Source organism: Papaver somniferum, chromosome 1 (genome assembly GCF_003573695.1).
Source record: "Papaver somniferum cultivar HN1 chromosome 1, ASM357369v1, whole genome shotgun sequence".
NCBI lineage: Eukaryota > Viridiplantae > Streptophyta > Magnoliopsida > Ranunculales > Papaveraceae > Papaver > Papaver somniferum.
The window spans coordinates 196,949,834-196,975,309 of NC_039358.1; the positions used below are offsets into that span (position 1 = coordinate 196,949,834).

A 25,476-nucleotide genomic window follows, 5' to 3' on the forward strand; every position below is an offset into this window, starting at 1 on the left:
ACATTTTCTTTGTACTGCATAACTAGTTATGCACATTTTTTTTGTACTGCATAACTTGTAATGCATCTGCATAACTGGTTATGCACATTTTTTTTGTACTGCATAACTTGTTATGCACATTTTCTTTGTACTGCACAACTAGTTATGCATTTTTTTTTGCATCCGCAGTGATTTATGATAAGCATAACCTTTGATGCATCTGCATAACTAGTTATGCACTTTTTTTTGTACTGCATAACTTGTTATGCATTTGCATAACTGGTTATGCACATTTTCTTCGTACTACATAACTAGTTATGCAATTTTTTTTTACTGCATAACTTGTTATCCACATTTATTTTTGTACTGCATAACTTGTTATCCACATTTATTTTTCGTTAACTGAAAGTGAAAGTATCGAAGGAAAATAAAATGTTGATTTTGTTTGTGTTTGTGTTTCGTTCATTTTTTTCGAAATGTTGTTTCTAGGATTTGTAAACTGTAAGTAGTTTATAGGTTGGTTTTTTAGAGTATGAAATTGATTTTCTAGGATTTAAATGGAGAAAGAAATTTACTCTGCAAATTCGTTACAGAATTTTTGGAGGAGGAGAAAAGAAACCGCTGAGGGTAATAGAGTAACTACACATTTTCTAAAAAACTTTGGGTGTGACAGTATCCAAAATTAATTATGGGCATGACGTTAAGAAAATAAATTTTTTTGGGCCTGCACCTAAGTTCCCCTTGACAAAATAAAGATTGAAACGGCAACTCTTAAGCCCATGATAAAAAATAAAATAAAAATAGAAACCTTTCAACTCTAAAAACCGGCTCTGAAACCTTCGATAAAAAATAAAGTAAAAAAAACGGCTCTCCAACCCTTGGAAAAATATAAAGAGGGTAGAAATCCTTCATCTCTCAAAAACGGCTCTTAAACCTTAGGGTAGAAACCCTTCCTCTTTAAAAAAGACTCAAAACATACTTTGCCAATCTACCCTTCTCGTTTATAGAACCTACCTCACCTCAATATCTTTCCCAACTCACATAAACCCTAATCGGAATCATTCAAGTTTTGACATAAGATTTTGTGATAAAGAAGGTTGCATTGTGAAACAAAGTTTTAAAGAATGACGACGACGACAACAACAAACAAAAAAAGGGAGCTCATCAATTCACATTCCAGCAGGTATCAATCATATTATGCTGACAATGTTTAAGTAATTACTTCTCGCAGTTTCTTTTTCGTCTTACACGCTCATTAACACATAATATCTGTTGGCAGTAAATGTTGGTATGCAATATATCACTGAATGCGCACAAGTATTTATCATACATCAACTTGTACATGAAGTATCATTGGTGATATTGTTGTATCCTCCGAATTCCGTGCTGAAGTTTCTGGTGCAGTCACTTCGAACCTCCGAGAAAATGTGGAATTCATGGATGGGTGATTAATTGCCACATCATAATGCCCATGGAAGAGCAAAGTCTTGAACTCACCATTACTATCAGTTAATCCCTCTGAGATTTGAGGTTTCCACTCATCGATCAGCTTGTCCACTACAACACCAGTTGGAAGGTTGTTGTAATTTTCATCTGTCAAACACATCCGATAACATCCCGTTTCATTCCTTGCTGCCCACAGGACAATCCCCTCAACTGCAGTGTGAGAATGGGCTTCCCTTAGGATCTGCTCCAAGTATGACGCCTGATCCAAAGCAATTCATCAAAATTTGTTATTTCACAAATTTCTGTCTGTATTAACGGTACACATCTGTTTCTAAAATGACAACTCTAAATTATCGAAAATGATATACCTGCATTTCTGTACCGTTCTCTACGCTTACGTCCAATTCTGTAAGCCATATGGGAACTCCTGCTGAAGCAAGAGTATCAAGGGCGGCTCTCACATAAGGAATGTTGGGAGTGCCAAAATGACTCTCTAATCCTATCCCTCTAGGACCCTGATAGAAGTTTCCAATTTCTTGAAGCTTGGCTACATACTGCGCCGGTGACGCTGAGGTATCACCACTCCACTCCAATGTATTGAATTCATTCATGAACAATCTTGTTGCTGGATCTAGCTGGTTTGCCATTTGAAAGAAAACATCTGAAGCATTTGCCCCCAGAATTTGTTCAAAGTACTGAAAATGTAAGTTTTCGTTATTAACATCCCAATTAATAAATTGACCTGAGTATCTCGATACGACAGATTGGAGCCTCTTATATGCTGCATCTTTTATTTCTTCTGGTGAAAGTGAAGGTACCCACTTGGGTTGGTAATCTGGGTCATCCCAGAAGATACAGTGACCTCTAACAGGTATACCGTTTTGTTTTGCAAATGCTAACATGGCATCAGCGTCAGTGTAGTTCTCCACTCCACGGAACCTTTCAGTGGCATACCACTTCAACTCATTCCCGAAAACGGTCACAGAGAACCTAGACAAGAACCAGTTCTGGGCGGCTTGGTTACCTATGATATCCTTATTTATGACACACCCAAATGGGAAGCTTGCTTTGTTTTGCCTAGGCCTGAAGTGGATATTTGCGCCTTGTAGAGTTTCACCCTTTGAATCGATTACATGAACTTTTACATCCCTCTTACGTGCCTGGGTAATATTATATTACAATACATGTACATCAATTGAGAGGGTAACGAACGATGAACCGAAAAATACAAAATAAAGTATTATCTGAATCTTTGTTTCCATATTAGTTTCATACCTTGTTAATACCTTCGACTTGGTGAGATCTCCATTGCTCTTTAGTAAATGGTTGCAATGAAACATTATCTACCCATATTTCCGCATTTGTATTGTTGCTCTGGAAAATCGATGAATGTGAAGGAGAAATTAGTTAATTAAACTCCATCCTGTTGGCTGAAATTATGCAGGGTTCTGAAGATAAGATGTAAACAAGAACTACATACCTGAAAATAAAGTTCAGCATAGCCAGATGAATCGACAGTGAGGCCACCTTTGAGCATGGACCAACAACCAGATCTAGCAACAGCAGAACCCGCATATGTAAAACCGTCGGTTGTTTTAAAAACAGCCGTTACTGGCCCTTTTCCGTGGCTGACTTGTATCCAAGCTGAAAACCAAAGTTTACAATTTTCTAGTTAAGACTTGACCGTGAAAAATAGAAAATCGGATGATATTGGTAATTTATGGGAACATTTTTCTTGTACCGGAGAAAGCATAGAGGTTTTCCTTATGTAGGTAGATCTTCTGTGAGAAAGTATCATAAGGTTGATTTCTACTGTGAGCGACGATGAAGCTGTTTCCATCCTCTGACGTTTTATGCATTATCTTTCCGCCGTTACCACCAAAAGAAGACCATCCTTTGAGACCATATGAGAACTCTGGATTTACAATTATCCCTCCACTGTATTGAGGCTTCAAAGGTTCTTTTAAACACTGCAGGACAAGAAATATAGCAAAAAAAATCAAGATTTGAGATTTTATATTCGGCCGAGCCTCTCTGTAGATATAACATGTATATATTGATATAATGAATTGATCAAGTGCCATATATTACCTCAATAGTTGCAGAGTGATCGTAAGACAACGCGTCGATTGTGTAGCCTGCAAACAGTATAATTGAAGACAGAATGAAAAGCAATGCTTTTGGTGCTTTAACGATCTCCATTAGACGATGAGGAAGATAAACAGCAATGTGATGATAGTGCAGTTTTGGTTGATAAAATATGAAGAACAATGGTGGATATATATACAGAAGCAAATGAATGCAGATTGTGTACTTTCTGAGTAATCCAAGTTATATTTAGAATGTCAATTAATGCTTGGAGAATCTATACATGGCATGGAAATCTTTTCATTAAAGAAGGCATTAGCAAGCTTCCATTTGTAAGCACTTTTTCTATGTTGATATTACAAATTAAATATTGTGACAAGGCCATTGAGCCTTGAGCGCATTCATATATATTAGGATAACATTTGGTGAATGAAATTTAGGAAAATCCATAATGTGCAATTATAATTATTAGCCAAGTACATTGTATGTTGATTGAAGGTGATCAAACAGTTAAGGAAATTTGATTCAAACAAAAAGAAAAATAGGGAAATTGCGATATTTAAGTCCTGAAAATGAGAATTAACGGCAACTCGCGATCCCAACACATTGAATGATTGTGAATCCGTAATGATACTGGCAAAACACTTTATAAGTAAAAACACAAAAACTTATCTAAATTAAATGAATTTATTAAATGTCGTTCATTATTCTTGATAAAAAAAAAAAAAAAAATTGCTCAGATAGCGGGTGAGTTGATTTTCAAGGAGGTGTGAATCCGTAATGATACTAAAACACTTCGTAAATAAAAACACAAAAACCTATCTATAAATTAAGTGAGTTGATTTTCAAGGAGGTGTTGGAGACTGGGATTAGGTAACAGATATGTCATTGTGAAGTTTTAGTTATGGGTTTTCTCAGAGAAAAATGTCACCCCTAAAATCTATGTGAAGGTTATAATTAATCCCAAATTTTGTTTGTTTAATGTTCCTGCTGATATCTTCAATCTTGTAAAGGAAGATTACAAAGTTGTAACTTGATTTGCATAAAGGACATTTGCTTTTAGAATAAACCGAAATGCCGCAGTATCCTACGTGTGCCGGTTGCTTGGAATGTCATTAGTGTTGCCTAGAAATTGAACCTGACTGATAATGAAAACATCAGGATTATCATCCTAAAAAGAGCTGCAAGTTTTTTGTTCAACAAAAAATATGGATTTGACTGGGTTTGATTTTGGTTTGTATAAATATCAATTAGGCATGATTTACTAAGTAATGGTATAAGACTGACTCACTTCATCTCTACTACATCCATAATTTCAGCTTTCTGTCGTTGCCTCCTGAGGCTACCTTCTCGCCATCCGGACTCCAATCCACGTCAAAAACCTTGTCAGATAACAGTAAATTCAAAATAGTGTTGGGTTCTGAAGTTATGAATGATGGCAGAAAGATAAAAATTTAAGGGTCAAAATCTTAGAAGAGTTACATCGTCCTCATGACCTGGAAGATCCTGCTTTAACTTTAGCTTCTGGATATCCCAAACCTGCAGTGTATATAAGATTTGGAAGAAGCGAAGATTCAAAGTTTAATCCTTATTAGTAGCAAAAAAAAACAAAACAAAGAGGGGATAAACTGGAAAATACAATGCTGTTGCTTCTCTCATAAACTATTACCTTCAGCGTAGAATCCTTGCTACCACTCAAAAGAAGCCTACTATCAGCAGACCAGCTGCAAAATAAGCAGAAAACAGAGGGGGCTAAGGACATTAACTTAACTGAAAGAAAGAAAAAGAAATGGAAAACTATGATAAAATTCAAACCTTAGCTGATACACACATCCAACATGTCCGCGGAAAGTTGCAACATAATTCCCAGTGGTACCATTCCACAACTTGACTGACTTGTCAAATGAAGCACTTACTATCCATTGACCGTCCGGGGAGAAGTAAACATGGTTCACAACCTGTAAGGCAGTTTTGAAGTCTCTCGTGAGTTGATGTAAATACATTTTACTGCACATAAAATTTACAACTTTCATTTGAGTAAACACAAGAAGTGACCAAGTCAATATTGATTTCTAATTGATGGGCAAACTAAGGTTCATTACCCATTTGAAACTATTCGATGCTAATAATCCTAAACTGAGGGCGTCAAGAAAGCCTAAGATATCGGGTTAAGCTTCTGAAAGTTCCAAAATTTGCTATTGTTCCCAAGGCCTGCCAATCCAGTTTTAGGGACTGAAAATTACAAAAAGAAAACAAGCAGGTGGCTTACCTGCTGGTGTCCCTTCAATTGCTTTGCTGGTTCGTGATTATCAGGCTCCCAAAGGAGCAAGGTATGATCATCAGATCCCGAAACCAATCTTTCAGGAGCATTTTCTTTTAATTTTTTGTACCTCTCAAGAGCTACCTAACAAAACATACGAAGCAAGGTTTACAGTGTTCCAAAACTGCTGCTACAACAGCAGAAATGTAGGAAAGCCGTTGTAGCAGATAAAAGAGGTCCAAACTTGCAATATGCAGCTTCTTAAAGAGGCTGTAACATCACAAGGCTGAAGTAAGAGACTTGAGATGGACAATTACCTGTTTCATTTCCTCGGGTGATGAATACTGTTTTCCAGTATGGTCATATGCTCCTGTGCGGAGCACATATTCAGTGTTCAATGAAGGAGTATTCACCCAATGTGCATGCCCCTATGTTAAAAACCAAAGAACTGAATCAGCAAAGTATAATCCAAGGAAAAGGAAACACTCAATTAGGGACAAAAAGCCAGTTCTTATGAAAGTATACGAGAAAAGGTTGAATGAAACTTGAATCATTAACCAGTGGCAGCAAAAGAAAAGATTACCTCCAGTTTGCGAATTAACTTTCCTTGTGTAGTGTCCCATACTTTAATTGTTCTATCATGGGAGCTGCAATAATTTACTTGGACAGGTGGGTAAACTCGGCTAAACCTCTAAAACTTGTTAAGTAAATGTTTTTCTCCAACAGCAAATATATTTGGTTATCAATTACTTTTGGCGTTAATGTTTAGAGCAATAAGGTTTACACTGAAATGAAGAGAAGCTGTTGAACATTTGTATATGTCCATCCTTGGAATAAAAATGAAAGAAAAGGTGTACCTTGAATATATCACTCCCTCTCCACTCAATTTAACACAAGTTACTGCATCAGTGTGTCCCGTAAGAGATAAAACACATCTTCTGAATGAAATGTCCCAAACACGTACGTCCCCATCTTTACTTGAAGTTGCAAAGCAGCGGCACGGAGAACTCAGGTGTAAAGGCTCCCATGATATGGAAGTAATCCATTTTTTGTGGCCCTGGAGTACGAGTAAGAGTATGAAACTATTCTTAGCACAGTAGCAGATAACCTACAAAGAACATGGTATAAATAAGACCAATAAGTGAATTTATTTTACTTTGAATGGCATTCCTAATTGCTTCCCTGTCTGTGTGTCCCAGCTTAGAATTTCCCCATCCTTGCTACCACTAACAAGATGCTTACCATCAGGTGACCATGCAAGACAAAGAACATACTGTTTATGACCTGCATAAGATGTAAAGACAGTAAGTATACTTAGGTAAGTCTGAGTCCATGCCACAGACAGCTTAAGGTTGAAGCCGATAAAGTGACAGCGTGAAACATAAATTCAATTATTCAACCACTACCAATTATAACGCTTAAGAGATTGCAGGGAAATCCAACTGCCTTTATAAACATTAGTCGCCTAAAATAAACCAAATACATGCCACAGAAATGGAATTTCGATCATCTAGCTGGGAAAAACAAACCATTAAAATGAAATTCAAATAGAAAGGCATCTAATAGTGCACCTATACAAGTGTATAATGGGGTTTGAGTAGTAAGATCCCATAATCTCACAGTTGTATCACCAGATCCACTAGCCAGTTGTCTGCCATCAGGGCTGAACGCAACAGCAACAACCTCGCCTTCATGACCTGCAGGGCCAGCAAAAGGGGTATACGATAATCAGCCTCCACAAAACTGCTTCCTCAAGCATCAATATCACAAAAGAAAGTTCAATCAAATATCCGGTACCAGCAATTGTGGCAGAACAACGATGGACGTATACGAAAAACTGCTCGAGGTTGTTAAACAATCTTCAATACCTTCTCCGCAGAAACTACAATTACAAGAAACTCGACTTTGTCAACATCTTTTTGAGCAAACAATCATGCATATGGAAACTGAAGAAAAAAAGAGGTGCAATCCTTTTAACCTTTATTTTTCTCTAGATACACTCCTAGCTGCACTATAAGCTCCTGATCTGATATGTAAAATGAATATGGTAATTTTTCCTCCTGAAAAAACCGAAAACCGATGCAATTACTAATACAATATAATTCTTTTCATAGAAATTACTGATAAAATCCCATATCATTTCAGAAGACTTACATTATTAAGAAGCTTATTGACGAGTAGTTGAAGCTGAAGAGGTCCAGCATCGTGTGGAAGATACATAGAAGCTCCTAAAGGTACTCCTTCCGGGTCGGTAAATTGACACATAACGTGCTGCTGTTGTCATTCCTACCCATATCTCTCTTCTTCAACTTTCATGGCTTTGCAATCTGGTTTTTGTTTTTTCTTGCTGACATTGCTGCTGCTGTTGGTTGTACCAACTCTCTTTCCCTTATAAACCATCGAAAAACCCTGAATTTTGTGTTTCTCCGGCTCGGGTATTCAAGGTTTCAATTGCAAAAGATAACCTGTGATACAAATTGTTCAAGTAGTCTCCGTTCCTTTATATGAAGTGGCTGTGTCAATGAATGGAATGAATCGAATTAGTCAGTCCTTGACTGTGTTATGTTCATTATTATGCAAAACCCATTATTCTAAAACCCTATCACAACTAATTACGGTACATAACTAAGGATTTTTCAAGAAAGTTGACAACGACAACAAAATCATGAAGATTAAAGAACAGAAACTACAAAAATTGCTCAAAAGAGATAAAATTTTAATACCTTATTTCTGATAAGTTCGTCTTTGAACGATTGCTTTGACGTCGTTTGTTTTCATCTTAAGAATTACGCTCAAGCGCTCTTTTAGCATGATGTGGGATGCCCTTGATGTGGTGGGAGAATAGATATGAAAGCTTAGGGTTTTGACGGAATTTTTTCTGGGAAGATAAAACTGGAAAAAAAAATTCTGGGAAGATAAAGCGAAAGTCAAGAGATAAAAATGCAGGTTGGACCCTAGAGAGAGTGAACAAGAGGGGCGGAACTATAAATATCATGTGGGCTAGGGTGGGTTTGATCAGTTTTGTACCCACGCTTAGAGCGACTGCAATGGTACGACTAAACTCAAAGATCAAACACCAAAAAAAAAGACTAAATATGAGTTTAATCTGTATTGTGACGTTATGGGGAGAAGACCAAATTTGGTCGCGCGTAAAACAATTTTATGCATGAAGACGGGCGGAAGTATTAGTTACGTTTCATTTCTGCGCGGAATTATAAATTACGTTTCAAACGGGCGTAAATATAAATCACGTCTGTTATCAAGCGTAAATATAAATTTCGTTTCGTATGGGGCGGAATCTTAAATTCCGCCCGTTGATCAGACGGATTCCAAATGACCGCTCGAAGAAACGTAAAAATAAATTCCGCCCGAGTTAAACACGGTCACACAGCACGTGTGAGATCAGACGGCCGAACATCTGGTGTCCGCATGAGGAATTGTACGGACGGACATCTTCTGTCCGCGTGATGAATTTGTCAGGCGTAAAATATTTTTACGCCTGAGACGGGCGTATCCAAAATTTCCGCCCATTATAGGTTTTCATTAACAGACCACATCTCCACTACTAACCTACAACTGTTTCTTCTTCTCTCTTTTCTTCTTCTTCTTCGTATTCTTATTCTTCTCTACTAACAGTACTACCAGTCTACCACTCTACATATCTTTTTCTTCTTCTTTCTTCTTCGTATTCTTATTCTTCTCTACTAACAATACTACTAGTCTACCACTCTACATCTCTACCAAGTCTCCACCACCAATTTTAGTCGAGTGAGACAAGATTTTTAATCAAAATCGATCAATAACTTCATTAAAAAGGTGTGAATCGTAGTTATGGCGTTCTTTTATCATCATATTCTTACTTGATTGTGATAATTTATGTTTGAATTTCACAATTTTAAAAGTTAGGGTTTTGATAGAATTAAAACATTTTTTGGGGGTTTTCCAAAATCAGGGTTAAGAAGATTGATTTTTTTAATGATATGAATTGGGTTTACGTTTAATTTATGTTTTGTCAATTTTTAATTTTTTAATTTGAGTTTTGTTCATATCAGTTTGGGATTTTATGATTTTTACAATAGGTTTAAAGTGGAGATGAAATTCATGGAAGAATGAACACCTTCAGTAAGCGACCCTTCTTCTTTCTTAAGAAGTTGAGGTTGCGGTTGTTTATTGGATTTTGAATGTATTCAATTTTGAATGGATGTGTAGTGGCAGTAATGTTCTTATGGTAGTATGGTTGTGGAATGCTTGTATTCTAAAGTCTGTAATGAATATGCAGTAGATTGATTTCATATGGATTCTAATGAATTTTTTTTTAAAACTGTTAATTTGGTGTATTGGGAATTAAAAGAGATTGAAAAAGTTGCAGACTTATTTCTTCCTGATACTATTTTTTTCTTGCCGAATACAACGAATGATATGAAAATGTTAAAGGAATTCATCTGGTATATATAGGTATAAAATAAACCCGTTATTAACATTCAATTTCAAACGTTCGAAAAAGATAAATATCTTACCAACGGTCAAAAATCTTCTACGCAATCTCCAACGCCAACGTTCGAAAAATTTATCATTCCAACGTTCGAAAATTTTCATGAAATGAAAATTTTCATTTCATGTCAAAAATCTGCTACGCAAACCCGTTTGAGAGGGGCGGAATTTTGGTGTCCGCCCAAGAGAGGCGGAATTTTGGTGTCCGCCCGTATGGGGCGGAATTTTGGTGTCCGCCCAAGAGAGGCGGAATTTTGGTGTCCGCCCAAGAGAGGCGGAATTTTGGTGTCCGTCTGGCAACGCGCGGAATTCTGCTGTCCGTCTCATCAGGCGTAAATTTATGTTACGCCCGCAACAAACGTGAATTTAAATTCCGCCCCACCAACATACGTAAATTTGGTTTACGCCCGTTAACAAACGCAATTTAAGTTTACGCCTGACAACAAACGGATTTTAAATTTACGCCCGACTATATTAGGATTTGGGATTTGGTCGCGACTAAATATGGTCTGGGTTTTGATCTTTGGTTGGGATTTGATCTTTACTCCGTCCCACTGTGTTACGATCTCATCCCAAATTTTTGGTTATACTCGCCCACTGTGGATGCTCTTAGGCCGGTTCCTATGGCAAATGGCTAAACCCTCCATTTGCCATGCCAGCTGGCCTGGCAAACTGGCCGAGCTACGATGAGAAATGAGTTAAGCGGTGTAGATATGAAAGCTTAGGGTTAGGGTTTTGACGGAATTTTTTCTGGGAGGATAAAAACTGGAAAAATTATTTTGGTCGTCTAAAGGTAAAGTCAAGAGATAAAAATGCAGGTTGGACCCTAGAGAGAGTGAACAAGAGGGGCGGAACTATAAATATCATGTGGGCTAGGGTGGGCTTGATCAGTTTTGTACCTACGCTTAGGTCGGTTCCTATGGCAAATGGCTAAACCCTCCATTTACCAGGCCAGCTGGCCTGGCAAACTGGCGAAGCCACTATGGGAAATGAGTTAAGCGGTCGAGAAAAAACCGACCGGTCTTTTCTCGATGGTTATTAAACAGTGAAATAATGACTATCCTCCCCCCTCATTTTCCTATAAATTCACCCCATTCAATTCAATTTAATCACACCTAATTTACTCATTAACTCTATCTTACTCACTCTTTTGTACCTTAATCATCTGTTTAATTTTTTTTGCTTCAACTCAATGGATATCGATTCTTCTGTCGAATAAGTGCGCATTCATATGGGAGAACAACAACGAAAATCCGTTCAGGCGTTGAATCAAATTGATGATGAGACAAATGACGATAAAGAAGTTACCAACAACTTGATGCAGATATATTCATCGGGGCAAATACCTAGAGATCCAGAGCCAAGAGAAGTCTTCATAAGAAGATATACGTACCGGGGTCGGGATGAATGGCACGAGAAGCTGATGCAAGATTATTTTCTTCTTGACTGTGTGTTCTCTGATGAAAATTTCCAAGGACGATTCTGCATGCCTAGACATTTGGTGCTAAATATTATTGGTGAGATTTGTCAGGTAAAATCTCAATTAAATTATCAGTATGATGTACTGAATATTAAGGGTCATAACCCTGAACAAAAGGTTACTTCGGCTTTGAGGATTTTAGGATATGGCATACCTCTAGATTCTAATGATGAGTACCTTCGCATTGGCAAAACAACTGCATACTAGGAGACTCGTCGTAATAAGAATTGGACTAACCATCAAGATGAAGACTTAAGGCCTGATATTATACCAGCTAGAGGATAACCTGCAAGGAAGTATGCGCGAATGACCAGTCATATTGAGAACAGAACACTGTATAACAGGTTGAGGGAAGATCTCAGAGCGAATCTGTGGGCTGAGTTTGGAAGAGATGGGGGACGAATTTAGTAGTGTTTGAGTAGTGTTTGTTTCATTTGTTTTTGTTTTTTTATTATTGTTTCATTTTTATTTATTTTTATGTTTTAAATTGTTTAAGTTTCATTTGTTGTTCCATAATGTTGTTTTTTAAGTTTAACTCTTTTAACAGTCATTAAAAGCAGCGGTCTAGACTTAATCGCTAGCGGTGGAGACTCAACCGCTAGCATTCCTTATAAATCCTTCACTTCATCCGTTTCAAACTCACACATCACTTCTTCTCTACAAAAACTTCTCTACTTTCTGGTTAGATTATGGATGATCCCAGATTCGCTGAAGATGAAGATTTATCTCTTTCTAGAAACTATGTAATACATTACCCGAAGAGAGGTGAAGAACGACGGATGAACGGTTTACCTAGTATGAGTTATTTGGGTAAAATTCATGATGCCTTCTGCACAGAGACAGGTAATCCTCATAACCAGAACAATTTCATTCACCATAACCAAACTACTACTACATATTCATTTAAATTAAAGCTGATACATTAATTTAAATTAAAGCTGATACATTAATTAATTAAGTGACACTACTTCATCGCCGTCTTCATCATCCTCATCTTCAGCTTGAACCCCAAATTGTTTTTCCATGTTTCTCTTGTTTTTTTTCTTCCAGTTCCTCTGTTAACCTGTCCATCTCCATCTCCCATGCCATCAATTGTCTGGCATTCATTTTTTCGGTGTCTGCATTTAGAATCTTATTTTTGTCATAGTCCGAAACAAATTTTTCTTGAGTTTGTCGATGTTTTTTCATCTCCTTAGTCAAGAACTTGCGATCTACAATTCTTTGTTTTTCGACGACCTTCTGATGATTTATCAAAGTTTCCAAAGTACTAGTACCTCCGTCACATGCTTCTCCTTCTTGGGCAGCTTTTCTCGCTGCTCTTGCATGATTTCTTCCTAATAATTTTCTCTTAATTGCAGTATTGACATTCAAGTTGGAATTGTTGTTTCTGGTGGTTTCTGGTGAAGAAAATGGATTATCTGACGGGGGATGAGATGATTTAGATGGTTGTGAAGCTGGCGTTGAAGGTGAAGAAGTGTATGGTGAACTTGCAGGTACACTCTGCATGTTTGCTAACACTTATAGATTATATTTAGGAAACACTTTCAAAATATGATAACAATTTTCATAAGCAAAATTTATCCCATGTTTGGTGCCAATCAGTTCGGCACTTTCGTTCGACATCAACATCGACAAGACCGCTCTCTCGACCACGAGCAGCTTGCATTAGAGCAGCGACATACAAGGCAACTTGGGCGTTGATTGTAACAAAGAGACCGGACAATCGATTTGCATCACGCTCGTTGATGTTCATAGTTTCTTCACGAAATTTAGCAAATATGTTATCCCACAACTTGGTAGATTGTTGACTGGCACCATCGATACTTGATGAGTGCCAAATATTGTATATATTTGCACCTTTTTATTGGCATTTAACTCATCATTTGTGCACTAACACTCCATTTTATCCCATATTCTTTGTTTTCGTTGTTTTCAAGAATAAATACTTTTCTTAATTAATTTTGCATTTTTAGGTACTAAATAAAGCCTGGTTAACTCAAGGAGCGAAAAGAGCAAAGGAACGGTAAAGATTCCCGCAGAAAGGCAGCGAAAAATGATGTTTGCAAGAGCCGGATCAACTAGAGGTGGGCTTGAAGAGGAAGAATTGTCCTTAAAGAAGATATGGGCTTGGCATACCCAAGGCCCAAAACCCTTACCCTTACCCAAATCCATTTCCATATCCATACCCATTTCCATGAGAGCCGTCAGATCGGATCCATCACATCATCCAACGGTCGCCTCATCACCGCGCATCAAATCTTGAAGCTCCTGTCAAACATCATAGTACCTAACTCCAATCTAAGCCGTCAGAATTGTTGTATCACGCATCCAACGGTCGCTGCAAGCCTGTTCCATCTTAGCCGTTCGATTCAATCCAGATGTGATCATCCAACGTATCATCTTCGCTGGACATCGAATTTTCTACAACCGCTCAACACTACAACACCTAACACCTATACCCGCAAAACAAACAGACCCTTCCTCAAACCCCATCGAACCCATCTTCCTCCCTCACCCTCTGCAACACCACCACTCCCTTCCACCGCCATTCCCTGCCATAGCCGCCTTCAACAAACTTCCATAACCACCCTACTTCACCAAACAACAAATCCCCTCACTACCCCATCATCCTATGATAACCTATTAGTCTATTTCACCATCCTTATCACTGTTAGGGTTTGAAATTGGTGAACTAGGTTGATGGGCAGAGGAAGCTAGGCTGAGCGTAGCAGCATGAGGGAGAGGAAGAGGAGCAGCTGCAGTCGGCATGGGCAATATTTGACCCATCAAATTAGGTAATTGTGTAACCCAAATTCAACTTCCCTGCTTTCAATTTGGGGGAAATATCTGTAACCCTAATTCTGTAGATTGTAACTATAAATTGAGTGTGTGGGTGTGAGTAGAATTCATGCCCGGGATAGCCGGAGCACCAAGCTCTTACTGTTCTGTAATTTCACCATTTCATCCAGTAGTATAATTTGATCATGTTTTAGTTCACTAAGATAAGGTTGAGATGAAACCATAGCTTTGTACTATCTTATTTATGCTGTTTGTGTGATTCTTGAATGCTTAAATTGTTCTAGAAAAGTTTCAATCTTACTTCATCATCACCTTACTTTCACATTGCATGCCATGTATGAATTGTAGTTAGATGCATAAGCTGTTGATAAACTGCAACTCATGTTTGATAGACTAACCTTTGACTAGTTGTGCCTTAAACAAGACAATTTGTACTTTGGAGTAAAATCATAGTTGAGGATTGATATCTTAGTTGTGATTGATTCATCCACTGGTGAAAAACCTTAGGTAAAAGGGAAGACTAGAATCTTCACCCTTACCTGCTATAAGGACAAGAATGATACTATCAGCTAAGTTCATAGTGTAGGTTAATGGTGGAATCAAGACCTTAGTTCCCTTTTATCTCTCACTTTGTTTACATTTTTTTGTGTCACTAGTTCAGCTACATCAACAATTCAGTTGTGTTTCAACACAAACCAATTCACTCTTTGTCACTGATTGTCATTGTCACTTAAGCTTAGAATCAGTCTAGGAAGAATCTTTGAAGCAATTCATACACCCTCCAAGTCCCTGTGGACAAACCCTCATTTGCACACTCACTACAACTGACCCTGTGCACTTGCAGGTATTTCTGTGGGTAACTTTACCAGCCCACAAAGTTTTTGGCGCCGCTGCCGGGGACTGGGTAGCGGTGTATTTGCTTCTTTTGCCTTCTTCACTGATTTTCAACTTTTCACCCTGTATATATGTGTTTAATTTTTGTGTTTTCTTGTTATTGATAATATAGTTTAGATGTAGTTTTAATTTTTTCAGTTTTCAGCATCTGTAGCTGCATCATTCTATCATCTGTTGTTCTGTTAACTTAGTTGTATTTGCATACTTAGATGTAGTTCTGCATCACTTCATCGTATATCCATCTTGTTTTAGCTCCACCTGCATCTTTGTGCATAACTGCATACTCTCCAGTATTTTGTCCTATGCCATGCATACTAGTTTTTCAATCTGTGCATATCTGTAACTTGTATATCTGTTCTGCATCTCAAGTGCATCTGCATTTAAGTCCCATTCTGTAGCTTGTATTTAGTCACTTTTGTCCTGTGCTAGCATGCTAGTGTAGTTGACATCATTCTGTTCTGCACCTGTAACTTCATCTCAGTACAACTGCATCTAGCACTGTGAACTGCATAAGGTGTCCTATAACCTTCTTGTCCTCTGAAAGATTGTGCCATCTGATCCTTGGTTACACTTGCATCTTAGCATCTTGCTCTGTATTGGCAACATAGCTTGCATCTTTTGGCTTATTTCTGTGATTGGTGTCTTGTGCACATTTGAACTGATAAGCACACTTGTGTCTTAATTCTGCTCATGCTTCTATGAACTGATAAGAATCTCAGCTACAGTTCAGATTTCAGCCATTTAGGCCATATTGCATCTGTAACTCTGTCACCTGAAGCTTACTTGAAATGGTATACTGTCAACCACTGCGCCATTGCATGTTGTTAGCTATGTTTCAGTCCAATTGAACTGACAATCTCAACTGAGTTGTGCTGTAACTGGCAATATCTCCATCTATGTCCAACTGCACTCTTGTAATTTGCACTCTGTGAGACTGTAACCTTGCTATTACATCTGCAACTTGATCCTGCTGCACAAATAAAAATTGTGTTATCTCTGAAAACTGCCTGCTCATCTGCAGTTCTAACTGCACTACTTTATGCAGTTGTTCATTTTGCTTCCACCATTCCATGCCTTTTCTGTGTACTGATCACACACAGTGAGTGTCAGGTAGTTGGTGCTGCTTCTGCAAAGGCAAAAGAGCTGGAGGAGAAAGGAGTAGCAGTGCACTGAGAGCCAAAAAGCTTGTGATACTACCTGTGGTGCTGCTGTTCAAGCCAAAGCAAAGGAAAAGAAAAGGAGCAGGAGAAGCTGTGGTGCTGCATTGGTTTGGCTAAGACCCAACTGGGTTGTTGCATTTGCTTGAGTAAGCCTAAAAACAATAAGCCTAAACTCAAAACAGTTCTGTGGGCTTGTTTAAATTTTGTTTCAAACTGAAGTCTGGGATTGTAGTTTAACTGAAGAGTGGGCTTATAGTTTGTAACTTAACCGTGGGCTTAAAACTTAAACTGACTTTGGGCTTTGTAATCAAAACTGAACTTTGGGCTTCTGTTTAAAATTAAACTGCTGGGCTTCGTCTAAATTGCTCAGCTGGGCTTCATTGAAAACCAAACAGTGGGCCTAGAATTTTCACAACTTCTCTGCTGGACTTCATGCAAACTGAGTTGTGGGCCTTGTAATCCGAATTTTCAGAATCAAAAGCCCCTCTTAACCCATTAAAACCAAAAATTGCTTCCATTTAACCAAAGTTTTGCTCCCATTTAAAACCAAATTTCCCATTTAAAACCAAAAATTCCCAAATGAGCTTTACCTTTAAAGTCTAAAACCAAAATTTTGGGCTTCCCTTTTTTCTCAGAGTATGGGCCTTGCTTCTTTGTGATTTGTGTGGTTGTTAAACAAAACATGTCTGGATTTTGGTCTGCTTCGGGGAGTGGAAACAAAAGACTTGGAGAACTTGCTTACGGGCCAGATTCACATTGTGATCCTCCCCCATTCCATAATGTCAATAGTTATAAGGATTATTATTATGAACCTTTTCAAGGTCATGAGCCTCAATTTGCAAACCCTAATGACTATTCAGACATGTATCAACCTAGGCAACCTGAAATGCATGCTTGTACCTTATGTGGTGGTTTAGACCACCCGGATGAATATTGTGATATTTTGCATGAATTTAGGCAATCTAGAGGATACCATGAAAATCCAAATTTTGAAATGCCCACATATTATGAGGCTGGTAGTCATTGGGACCATAATCAACCTTTCCAAGGTTGCGATCAGTATTTTATAGATCCCAATGACCATGCACACATGTACCAATCACCACCACAATTTGAACATGAAGAATTTTGTACTCCCATGAATTTAGACTCCACCATAGAAGCTCTCAGACTCAGTGAACAAAATTCTTCTAGATCTATATCACGAATTCAGACGTATTTAGATCAGATTTTGCATCACCTACAAAAGGAGGAAATTCATGAGGAAATGTATGTTGTCCCTAATGAAGTGTCTAGTCCCATTCATTTAAGTGATGTTGAATATGAACCTAATTTAGAGAAACATGAATTGACTAGGGACACCACCACTGTTAACGAGGACCAATATGCATGCTACCATGATGATGATTATGATGATATGTTAGAAGAACATGAAAATATTGTGGAACCTTTTGGTTCAATAACATATGGCTTCTCCCCCTCGACCTTCATGAATGTTGTTTTTTCTAATACTCATTGTAATTCATATGATTTTGATATTGACTTGGGATTCGTACAATTATTCTGTGAAGATGAACATGACATAGGAGAAGTTGAATCTTCTGTAGACACTAATGTTATTATGCATGAAAATGAATTTGATGTGTCTGGTTCCTTGACTAAGTCACAAAATGTTTTTTCTTCCGGTGTTGATTTGAGTACTTCGGAAAATCATGATACCGAGCTAGGTCTTGATGTTTTGTTCGATGAATATGAGCATGATTTACCTGTTTCTGATCTAGGGAAAGTATGTACTAGTACTATTGATCATGAAAATAAATTAGAAGCGCCTGCTTTCTTGCCTAAATCACAGATTGAGATTTTTCCACCCAACCTAGATTTGGTTTGTCACAAAATTTTTAAACCAACTAATCTGAGAGTCCCTAATCTAGGATTGGAACTGTGTGCTTCCCAAGTCCTCTTGGACTATTTTTCTGCTAAATATAACATCTTTAAAGAACCACAGTTGGAATTAATTTCTCTGACCATCCCAAACAAAGTCCATTTTGAGTTAGACCTTGTGAATCTTGCACCCATAAAATGGAAAGATTTTGTGCTTAAAAGTAAACCTGCTGAAAATTACAGGTTTGGGGGTGATTCATCCGGTTTTTCACTCTCGCTCTCATTTCAGTCCAAGTTTAGTTGTTTGAAACTGTCTATGTTTCAACACTTTGTCTTTTGGGTTGATCCTCAACTCTTTAGACTGTATGTATATAGTGAATTTTTTTGTATATAATCCGGTAGGTAATGTTTAGTGGAACCTTTTATGTTTTCTTTTGTATATATTGTGCTAATCCAATGTGCTTTCACTTAAGTTACTATTGGATCCTAGCCATCGAATAATGGAGTTCAAAACTTGCTTTCGCCAATATCCGGTAATCTCTTTCCTTTTCTCTACTTAGCATCGTTCTCATGGTATGTTGTTATAATTTTTTTTATCTTTTGAAACATTGAGGACAATGTTTAGTTTAGGTTTGGGGGAGAAAAGTAGATACCTTGATAACATGCTATAATCGAAAATAGAACTCTTCCTTTTTGAAATATTAAAAAAAAAAATAGAAAATGATAAGAAAATTAAAAATGGAGCTCATTTACCTTGAAATTTTTCATTCCTGTGCATGTATGTAAACTTAGGGTTCTTAGTCTAGATGATGAGGCACCCCTGATTCTAGCACAATTTACACGTGATAAGAAAATTGCACACGCACGATCTACCAATGCATGTATAGCCTCATACTTGAGGTGTTTTATCAGAAGTTAGGATTGCCAATCACTTTAGAATACTGAATGAGACTTGACTAGCTTGTTCTTTGGTTGGTTGGGATAGAAGGTGGAGGTTACATTAAGAAAAACAACCATTGAATTTGACCGGGTACATCGAAAAGGGCTACCTCTTGCTAAGAGTCATATAATTTTTTGTTTCTCTTTGTTTATGTATCAAAAATGTTACTTTGTTGTAAAGATCACATTAAAATAAAAAAAAAATATATATATGAGAAAAAAATCAAAAAAAATAAAATAAAACAAAAATCAAGTATTTATCAATTCCATCCTATCTTGTTCCAAAAATAAAAGAGAGTAGTCAATGTAAATAAGAGTCATGTAAAGAGTCATCTTTTGTGTTTTTGTGTTATAAGCAAGGAAGGGTGTATGCCATTGATGTCCAACGCGAGTAATTGTGAAATACCTCCAACTCATTCACAATTCTCGTAAAGTCCGGACAGTTAGCTAGATTTCGACCTCGGTTCTTAGCCTGAGAAACTATCTCTTGGTGATTAGTAGTCATAACATCCGATCTTTCTTTACACATGTGTAGCTACACTTTACACTCTTATCACATGTCTTTATTTGTTATCAGTGTTAGGATTGTGCCTTTGATAGCTAGACTGACATATCCATTTTGCTGTGAGCTTAAATTGTCTTGCACATGTCACATTTCATGGAATCTGAGCTTATATTTTGTCCTAGAACTTTGTAGGTAAGTTCTAAGCAAACCTTCACGAGACTTCAACTCGTCCACTAGGGACACTTAGTGGTTTAAAAGGCTTATTGCATTCGCTAAATGCAATCGAGAGACCAGCGACAGTGGTATAAGTAGGATTTCCTTAGTTTTGTTTTACTTGAGGACAAGTAAAATTCAGGTTTGGGGGTATTTGATGAGTGCCAAATATTGTATATATTTGCACCTTTTTATTGGCATTTAACTCATCATTTGTGCACTAACGCTCCATTTTATCCCATATTCTGTGTTTTCGTTGTTTTCAAGAATAAATACTTTTCTTAATTAATTTTGCATTTTTAGGTACTAAATAAAGCTTGGTTAACTCACGGAGCGAAAAGAGCAAAGGAACGGCAAAGACTCCCGCAGAAAGGCAGCGAAGAATGATGTTTGCAAGAGCCGGATCAACTAGAGGTGGGCTTGAAGAGGAAGAATTGTCCTTAAAGAAGATATGGGCTTGGCATACCCAAGGCCCCAAACCCTTACCCTTACCCAAATCCATTTCCATATCCATACCCATTTCCATGAGAGCCGTCAGATTGGATCCATCACATCATCCAACGGTCGCCTCATCACCGAGCATCAAATCTTGAAGCTCCTGTCAAACATCATAGTACCTAACTCCAATCTAAGCCGTCAGAATTGTTGTATCACGCATCCAACGGTCGCTGCAAGCCTGTTCCATATTATCCGTTCGATTCAATCCAGATGTGATCATCCAACGTATCATCTTCGCTGGACATCGAATTTGCTACAAACGCTCAACACTACAACACCTAACACCTATACCCGCAAAACAAACAGCCCTTTCCTCAAACCCCATCGAACCCATCTTCCTCCCTCACCCTCTGCAACATCACCACTCCCTGCCACCGCCATTCCCTGCCATAGCCGCCTTCAACAAACTTCCATAACCACCCTACTTCACCAAATACCAAATCCCCTCACTACCCCATCATCCTATGATAACCTATTAGTCTATTTCACCAATTTCACCATCCTTATCACTGTTAGGGTTTGAAATTGGTGAACTAGGTTGATGGGCAGAGGAAGCTAGGCTGAGCGTAGCAGCATGAGGGAGAGGAAGAGGAGCAGCTGCAGTCGGCATGGGCAAGATTTGACCCATCAAATTAGGTAATTGTGTAACCCTAATTCAACTTCCCTGCTTTGAATTTGGGGGAAATGTCTGTAACCCTAATTCTGTAGATTGTAACTATAAATTGAGTGTGTGGGTGTGAGTAGAATTCATGCCCGGGCTAGCCGGAGCACCAAGCTCTTACTGTTCTGTAATTTCACCATTTCATCCAGTAGTATAATTTGATCAATTTTTTAGTTCACTAAGCTAAGGTTGAGATGAAACCATAGCTTTGTACTATGTTATTTATGCTGTTTGTGTGATTCTTGAATGCTTAAATTGTTCTAGAAAAGTTTCAATCTTACTTCATCATCACCTTACTTTCACATTGCATGCCATGTATGCATTGTAGTTAGATGCATAAGCTGTTGATAAACTGCAACTCATGTTTGATAGACTAACCTTTGACTAGTTGTGCCTTAAACAAGACAATTTGTACTTTGGAGTAAAATCATAGTTGATGATTGATATCTTAGTTGTGATTGATTCATCCACTGGTGAAACACCTTAGGTAAAAGGGAAGACTAGAATCTTCACCCTTACCTGCTATAAGGACAAGAATGATACTATCAGCTGAGTTCATAGTGTAGGTTAATGGTGGAATCAAGACCTTAGTTCCCTTTTATCTCTCACTTTGTTTACATTTTTTTGTGTCACTAGTTCAGCTACATCAACAATTCAGTTGTGTTTCAACACAAACCAATTCACTCTTTGTCACTGATTGTCATTGTCACTTAAGCTTAGAATCACTCTAGGAAGAATCTTTGAAGCAATTCATACACCCTCCAAGTCCCTGTGGACAAACCCTCATTTCCACACTCACTACAACTGACCATGTGCACTTGCAGGTATTTCTGTGGGTAACTTTACCATCCCACCAGTACTATCTTGTGTAAAGAACGCATAGTTTCTGCAAATGCTTTCATCTTCGGCTACGGTAAATTTTCGACCCCTAATCTTCTTCTTTTGTTGTTTAGATTGAGTATTAGATTGAGACATATTAAAGAAATTATACAATACAAGTGAATGAAATAGGTAGATGATGAAATTTGTTTTAGATTAACAAATGTGAAGAGTAGAGAAGAGAAGGTGTGAGTTAAAATGGTAGAGGAATGTGGTATTTATAGGGGGGAAATTATGTCCGTTGTATCATATTATACTCGGCGGTGCAAACTAAACCGACCAGTCTTACAAAAACCGATAGCGGTGTAGCGAACACCGAATGGTTTAAAATACACCGAGCGGTCGAGACTCGACCGCTCGGTAGAAACTTGACCTGTTTGCCAGTTTGCCCCCTCCATAGTGGGTGCTTAAATGGTAAACATTCATGTTTGACACACCCATAGGAAGGGGCCTTAGGAAACAATTTAAGGCTTCGCCAACTAAAAATACGGAAATAAGGATTATTTGCTTTAGAAGTGCTACAAGGTGCTATTTGGGAGAAAAAGAAAGGTCTGGAAAATTTTATCATCGAAGGAGACTACGAAAGTTTGTTCAAATACTTTCAAGGAAAGAAAACTGACATTTCTTGGAGCTCTAAAGCTTACTTAGATGAAGCTAATAGATTAGTTCAATTATGCAACAATTTTTTGGGTTTCTATTTTGTTCCAAGACTAGCAAACATGGCGGTAGATACTCTAGCAAAATCTGTTAGGATTTTAATATTGTGGAAACTTTCCTCCTACTTGTATTCAACATCAAGCTCAACCTATTCGTACTTGGATGTTTTCTTTACTTTTTGGCTAAAACTCTATTCATCCAATACTGTACGGAGGTTCTGCTCATGGTCATTCAACCAACCAAATCAACACACTCTATTTGATGCATAAAACAGTAAGACAAACAAAGGGATAAACGTACCAACAAAGCTTAGATTTAATATTGGTAGAAGCCTTATTATTACTGTAAGCTTAGGGTTACACAAACTCCCCTTGTTCCAGACACCCAGACCTTCAAAATATCAGGCTTTTATGGCCTTACAAAAGTTATATAGAAAGTAATTAACTAGCAGTTCAACTTTCCTTTATGCAAGGAAGTTGCCTAACCATGCCAACTGGCATAACTCATTTCCTAAAGTTATGGCGGCAGTTCCTAGACTTTAGAAAGAATAAATCAAACATAAACTCCACGGTCCCAATTCCTAACTGTGTGGGCCATCTATCTAACACATGTCTCTAGTCTTGCAGCACAAGATAGCTTACACTAGTCAAAGTAAGGATATCATTGATGTGCACCATTCTCCCAATAATGCAAGTGTGCTTATTCAAGATCTGGGAAGCACTGACATGGACACGGGGCATGGACACAACACGACACGGACACAGCGACCTCCAAAACTCAAAATCATCAGGACACATACACGTTAATATATATACTAATTAAATAATTTTTATATACTGAAATCATAGTGTTATGGTATATCAAATACATTAATCACACAATTATACGATAAAAACTCAATTTTATGCTATTAGATTAGTCCACATGTAGAAAAATTAACTATTATACTAATTTCCATGACACACTAGATTACCGAAAGTATAAATTTTTACACGTGCGTCATGTCGGTGTCTAACGTACGTCATATGTCCGACGTGCGTTGGAAGCACACAAGGCACCAATACCGATGTGTCGGTGCTTCACAGTTCAAGACACATTTACATCGCTGCATGTCTCATGCACACAGGCCACGTGCCAAACTTCTTTGGCACCTATCGATGCATATCTCGCATTGATGGTCATGTCCTAACCCTTTTTGGACCATCCCTTGGTCTAGCCTGCAACTCATAATGCACCACGCATTTCAAGACTTGTCTAAGTTGTAGATAATGCGCCACCTTAGCGCATTATTACTAGGTCGCTTGACCAATCGTTCATATATCTCCCCCACCAGCTGAACTCAGCACCCTCGTCGATTCTTTAAGGTGTAGGTAATCCTGAATTTGATCTTCAAATGGCGACAATGTTGTTTCTTTCTCCCAAGAATCTTCTGAATCTCGTAAATCATGCCACTTTACCAAATAATAGGTCCTTTTATTCTTCTTTATTTTCTCCTCAACAGGGACATCAAGTATACTCTCTACTTTCTTATCAAATTGCTATCTAATCACTGGTCGTGCACGCTTCAATTGTTTTGTCAAAGTCTCCAATAAATCAGGATGGTACTTCTTTAAAAACCTAACATCAAAAGTTGGATGCACTTTCGGTCGTTCTGGCAAAACGTGTCTGTAAGCCACCTTACATCACTTCAAAAGGACCATTATACCTTGAAATCAAGCCTTTATACATTGTATTGCTAGAAGTCTTCTCCCAGATCTGGGGAGTTATCTTTAACAGTACCATATCTCCCACCTCGAATTCCACATCTTTGTAATACAAATCAGCATATTTCTTCATCCTTCTCACTTATTTTAACAAACTATCACGCGCTTTCCCAGTCATCTCCGTTTTAGACCTTGCAAAGCGGAATGCTGCTGAGAAGGAGCCTTGTTTCTCATCCTTAGAAACCTCATTGGGGGGGGGGGCGTAAAGGTTGTTGTGATATTCCTAACTCGAAAGGACTCATCTCTTTAGATGGACTCTTGTGCAAATTATAGCAAAATTGAGTCGTATCCGTCAATGAAACCCAATTTCCCTGGCCTGCAGTCACATAATGACGCAAATTCTATTCTAGCAATGCATTTATCCTCTCCGTCTGACCATCAGTTTGAGGGTGATTTCTAATAGAGAACTTCAGTTCAGACCCAAATATAAGTTTGATCATGTTATTTTTGAAGTTTAGGATAGAAAACTAAACTTGGGTTTCTGCAAAACGTCATAAGTCTTCCCAAAAACATCTACACCATTCAAAATCACATGCAGTAACATATGTAAGTTTATTAACAGAACTTGTTACATTCATGGTTAGAAAAGATGGCAGGTAAGCGATTTCATTGGAGAATAAATGAAAATAGTTATGGAAGGATTGTACAAGTACATGACATGAAAATCAGTAAACTTAAAGAAAAACAAAACCGAGAAAGAACCCATACCTTCTGTAGAAGAGAAAATCAGTGAAAAAGCAGGGGGTCTAACAACACCACTCAATATTTCGCTTAGCAATCTGTATGGACTAACTCTGAAATACTTTGCTAGAGAATCAACTAGACAGTCAGACTAATATAGATATAAGTATCTCAAGGAGTTAATATCAAATACAAGGAATAA

General features: G+C 37.8%; 2 protein-coding genes and 1 pseudogene across 2 annotated transcripts; 1 reads left to right on the top strand and 2 right to left on the bottom strand.

Annotated features, from left to right (window-relative positions):
- Positions 1-1,124: 1,124 nt before the first annotated feature.
- Positions 1,125-3,690, bottom strand: LOC113311181 (anti-sigma-I factor RsgI6-like). Its single transcript, XM_026560032.1, has 6 exons — positions 3,517-3,690; positions 3,167-3,395; positions 2,906-3,069; positions 2,701-2,799; positions 1,794-2,585; positions 1,125-1,684 (listed from the first exon to the last, which is right to left on the bottom strand). Exons 1-6 carry the CDS (start codon positions 3,625-3,627, stop codon positions 1,304-1,306), a joined length of 1,776 nt encoding a protein of 591 aa, XP_026415817.1. The 5' UTR covers positions 3,628-3,690; the 3' UTR covers positions 1,125-1,303.
- A 592-nt stretch (positions 3,691-4,282) lies between these two features.
- Positions 4,283-8,682, bottom strand: LOC113311188 (annotated as a pseudogene).
- A 2,813-nt stretch (positions 8,683-11,495) lies between these two features.
- Positions 11,496-11,951, top strand: LOC113357054. The gene has a single exon (XM_026600314.1). It carries the CDS (start codon positions 11,496-11,498, stop codon positions 11,949-11,951), a length of 456 nt encoding a protein of 151 aa, XP_026456099.1.
- Positions 11,952-25,476: the final 13,525 nt, after the last annotated feature.

Coding starts and splice junctions, on each gene's coding strand:
- LOC113311181 (XM_026560032.1), bottom strand. CDS start 3,627: ATGGAGATCGTTAAAGCACCAAAAGCATTGCTTTTCATTCTGTCTTCA. Junction 3,396..3,516: donor ATCACTCTGCAACTATTGAG/GTAATATATGGC, acceptor CTTGTCCTGCAG/TGTTTAAAAGAACCTTTGAA. Junction 3,070..3,166: donor AAACCTCTATGCTTTCTCCG/GTACAAGAAAAA, acceptor TTTGGTTTTCAG/CTTGGATACAAGTCAGCCAC.
- LOC113357054 (XM_026600314.1), top strand. CDS start 11,496: ATGGGAGAACAACAACGAAAATCCGTTCAGGCGTTGAATCAAATTGAT.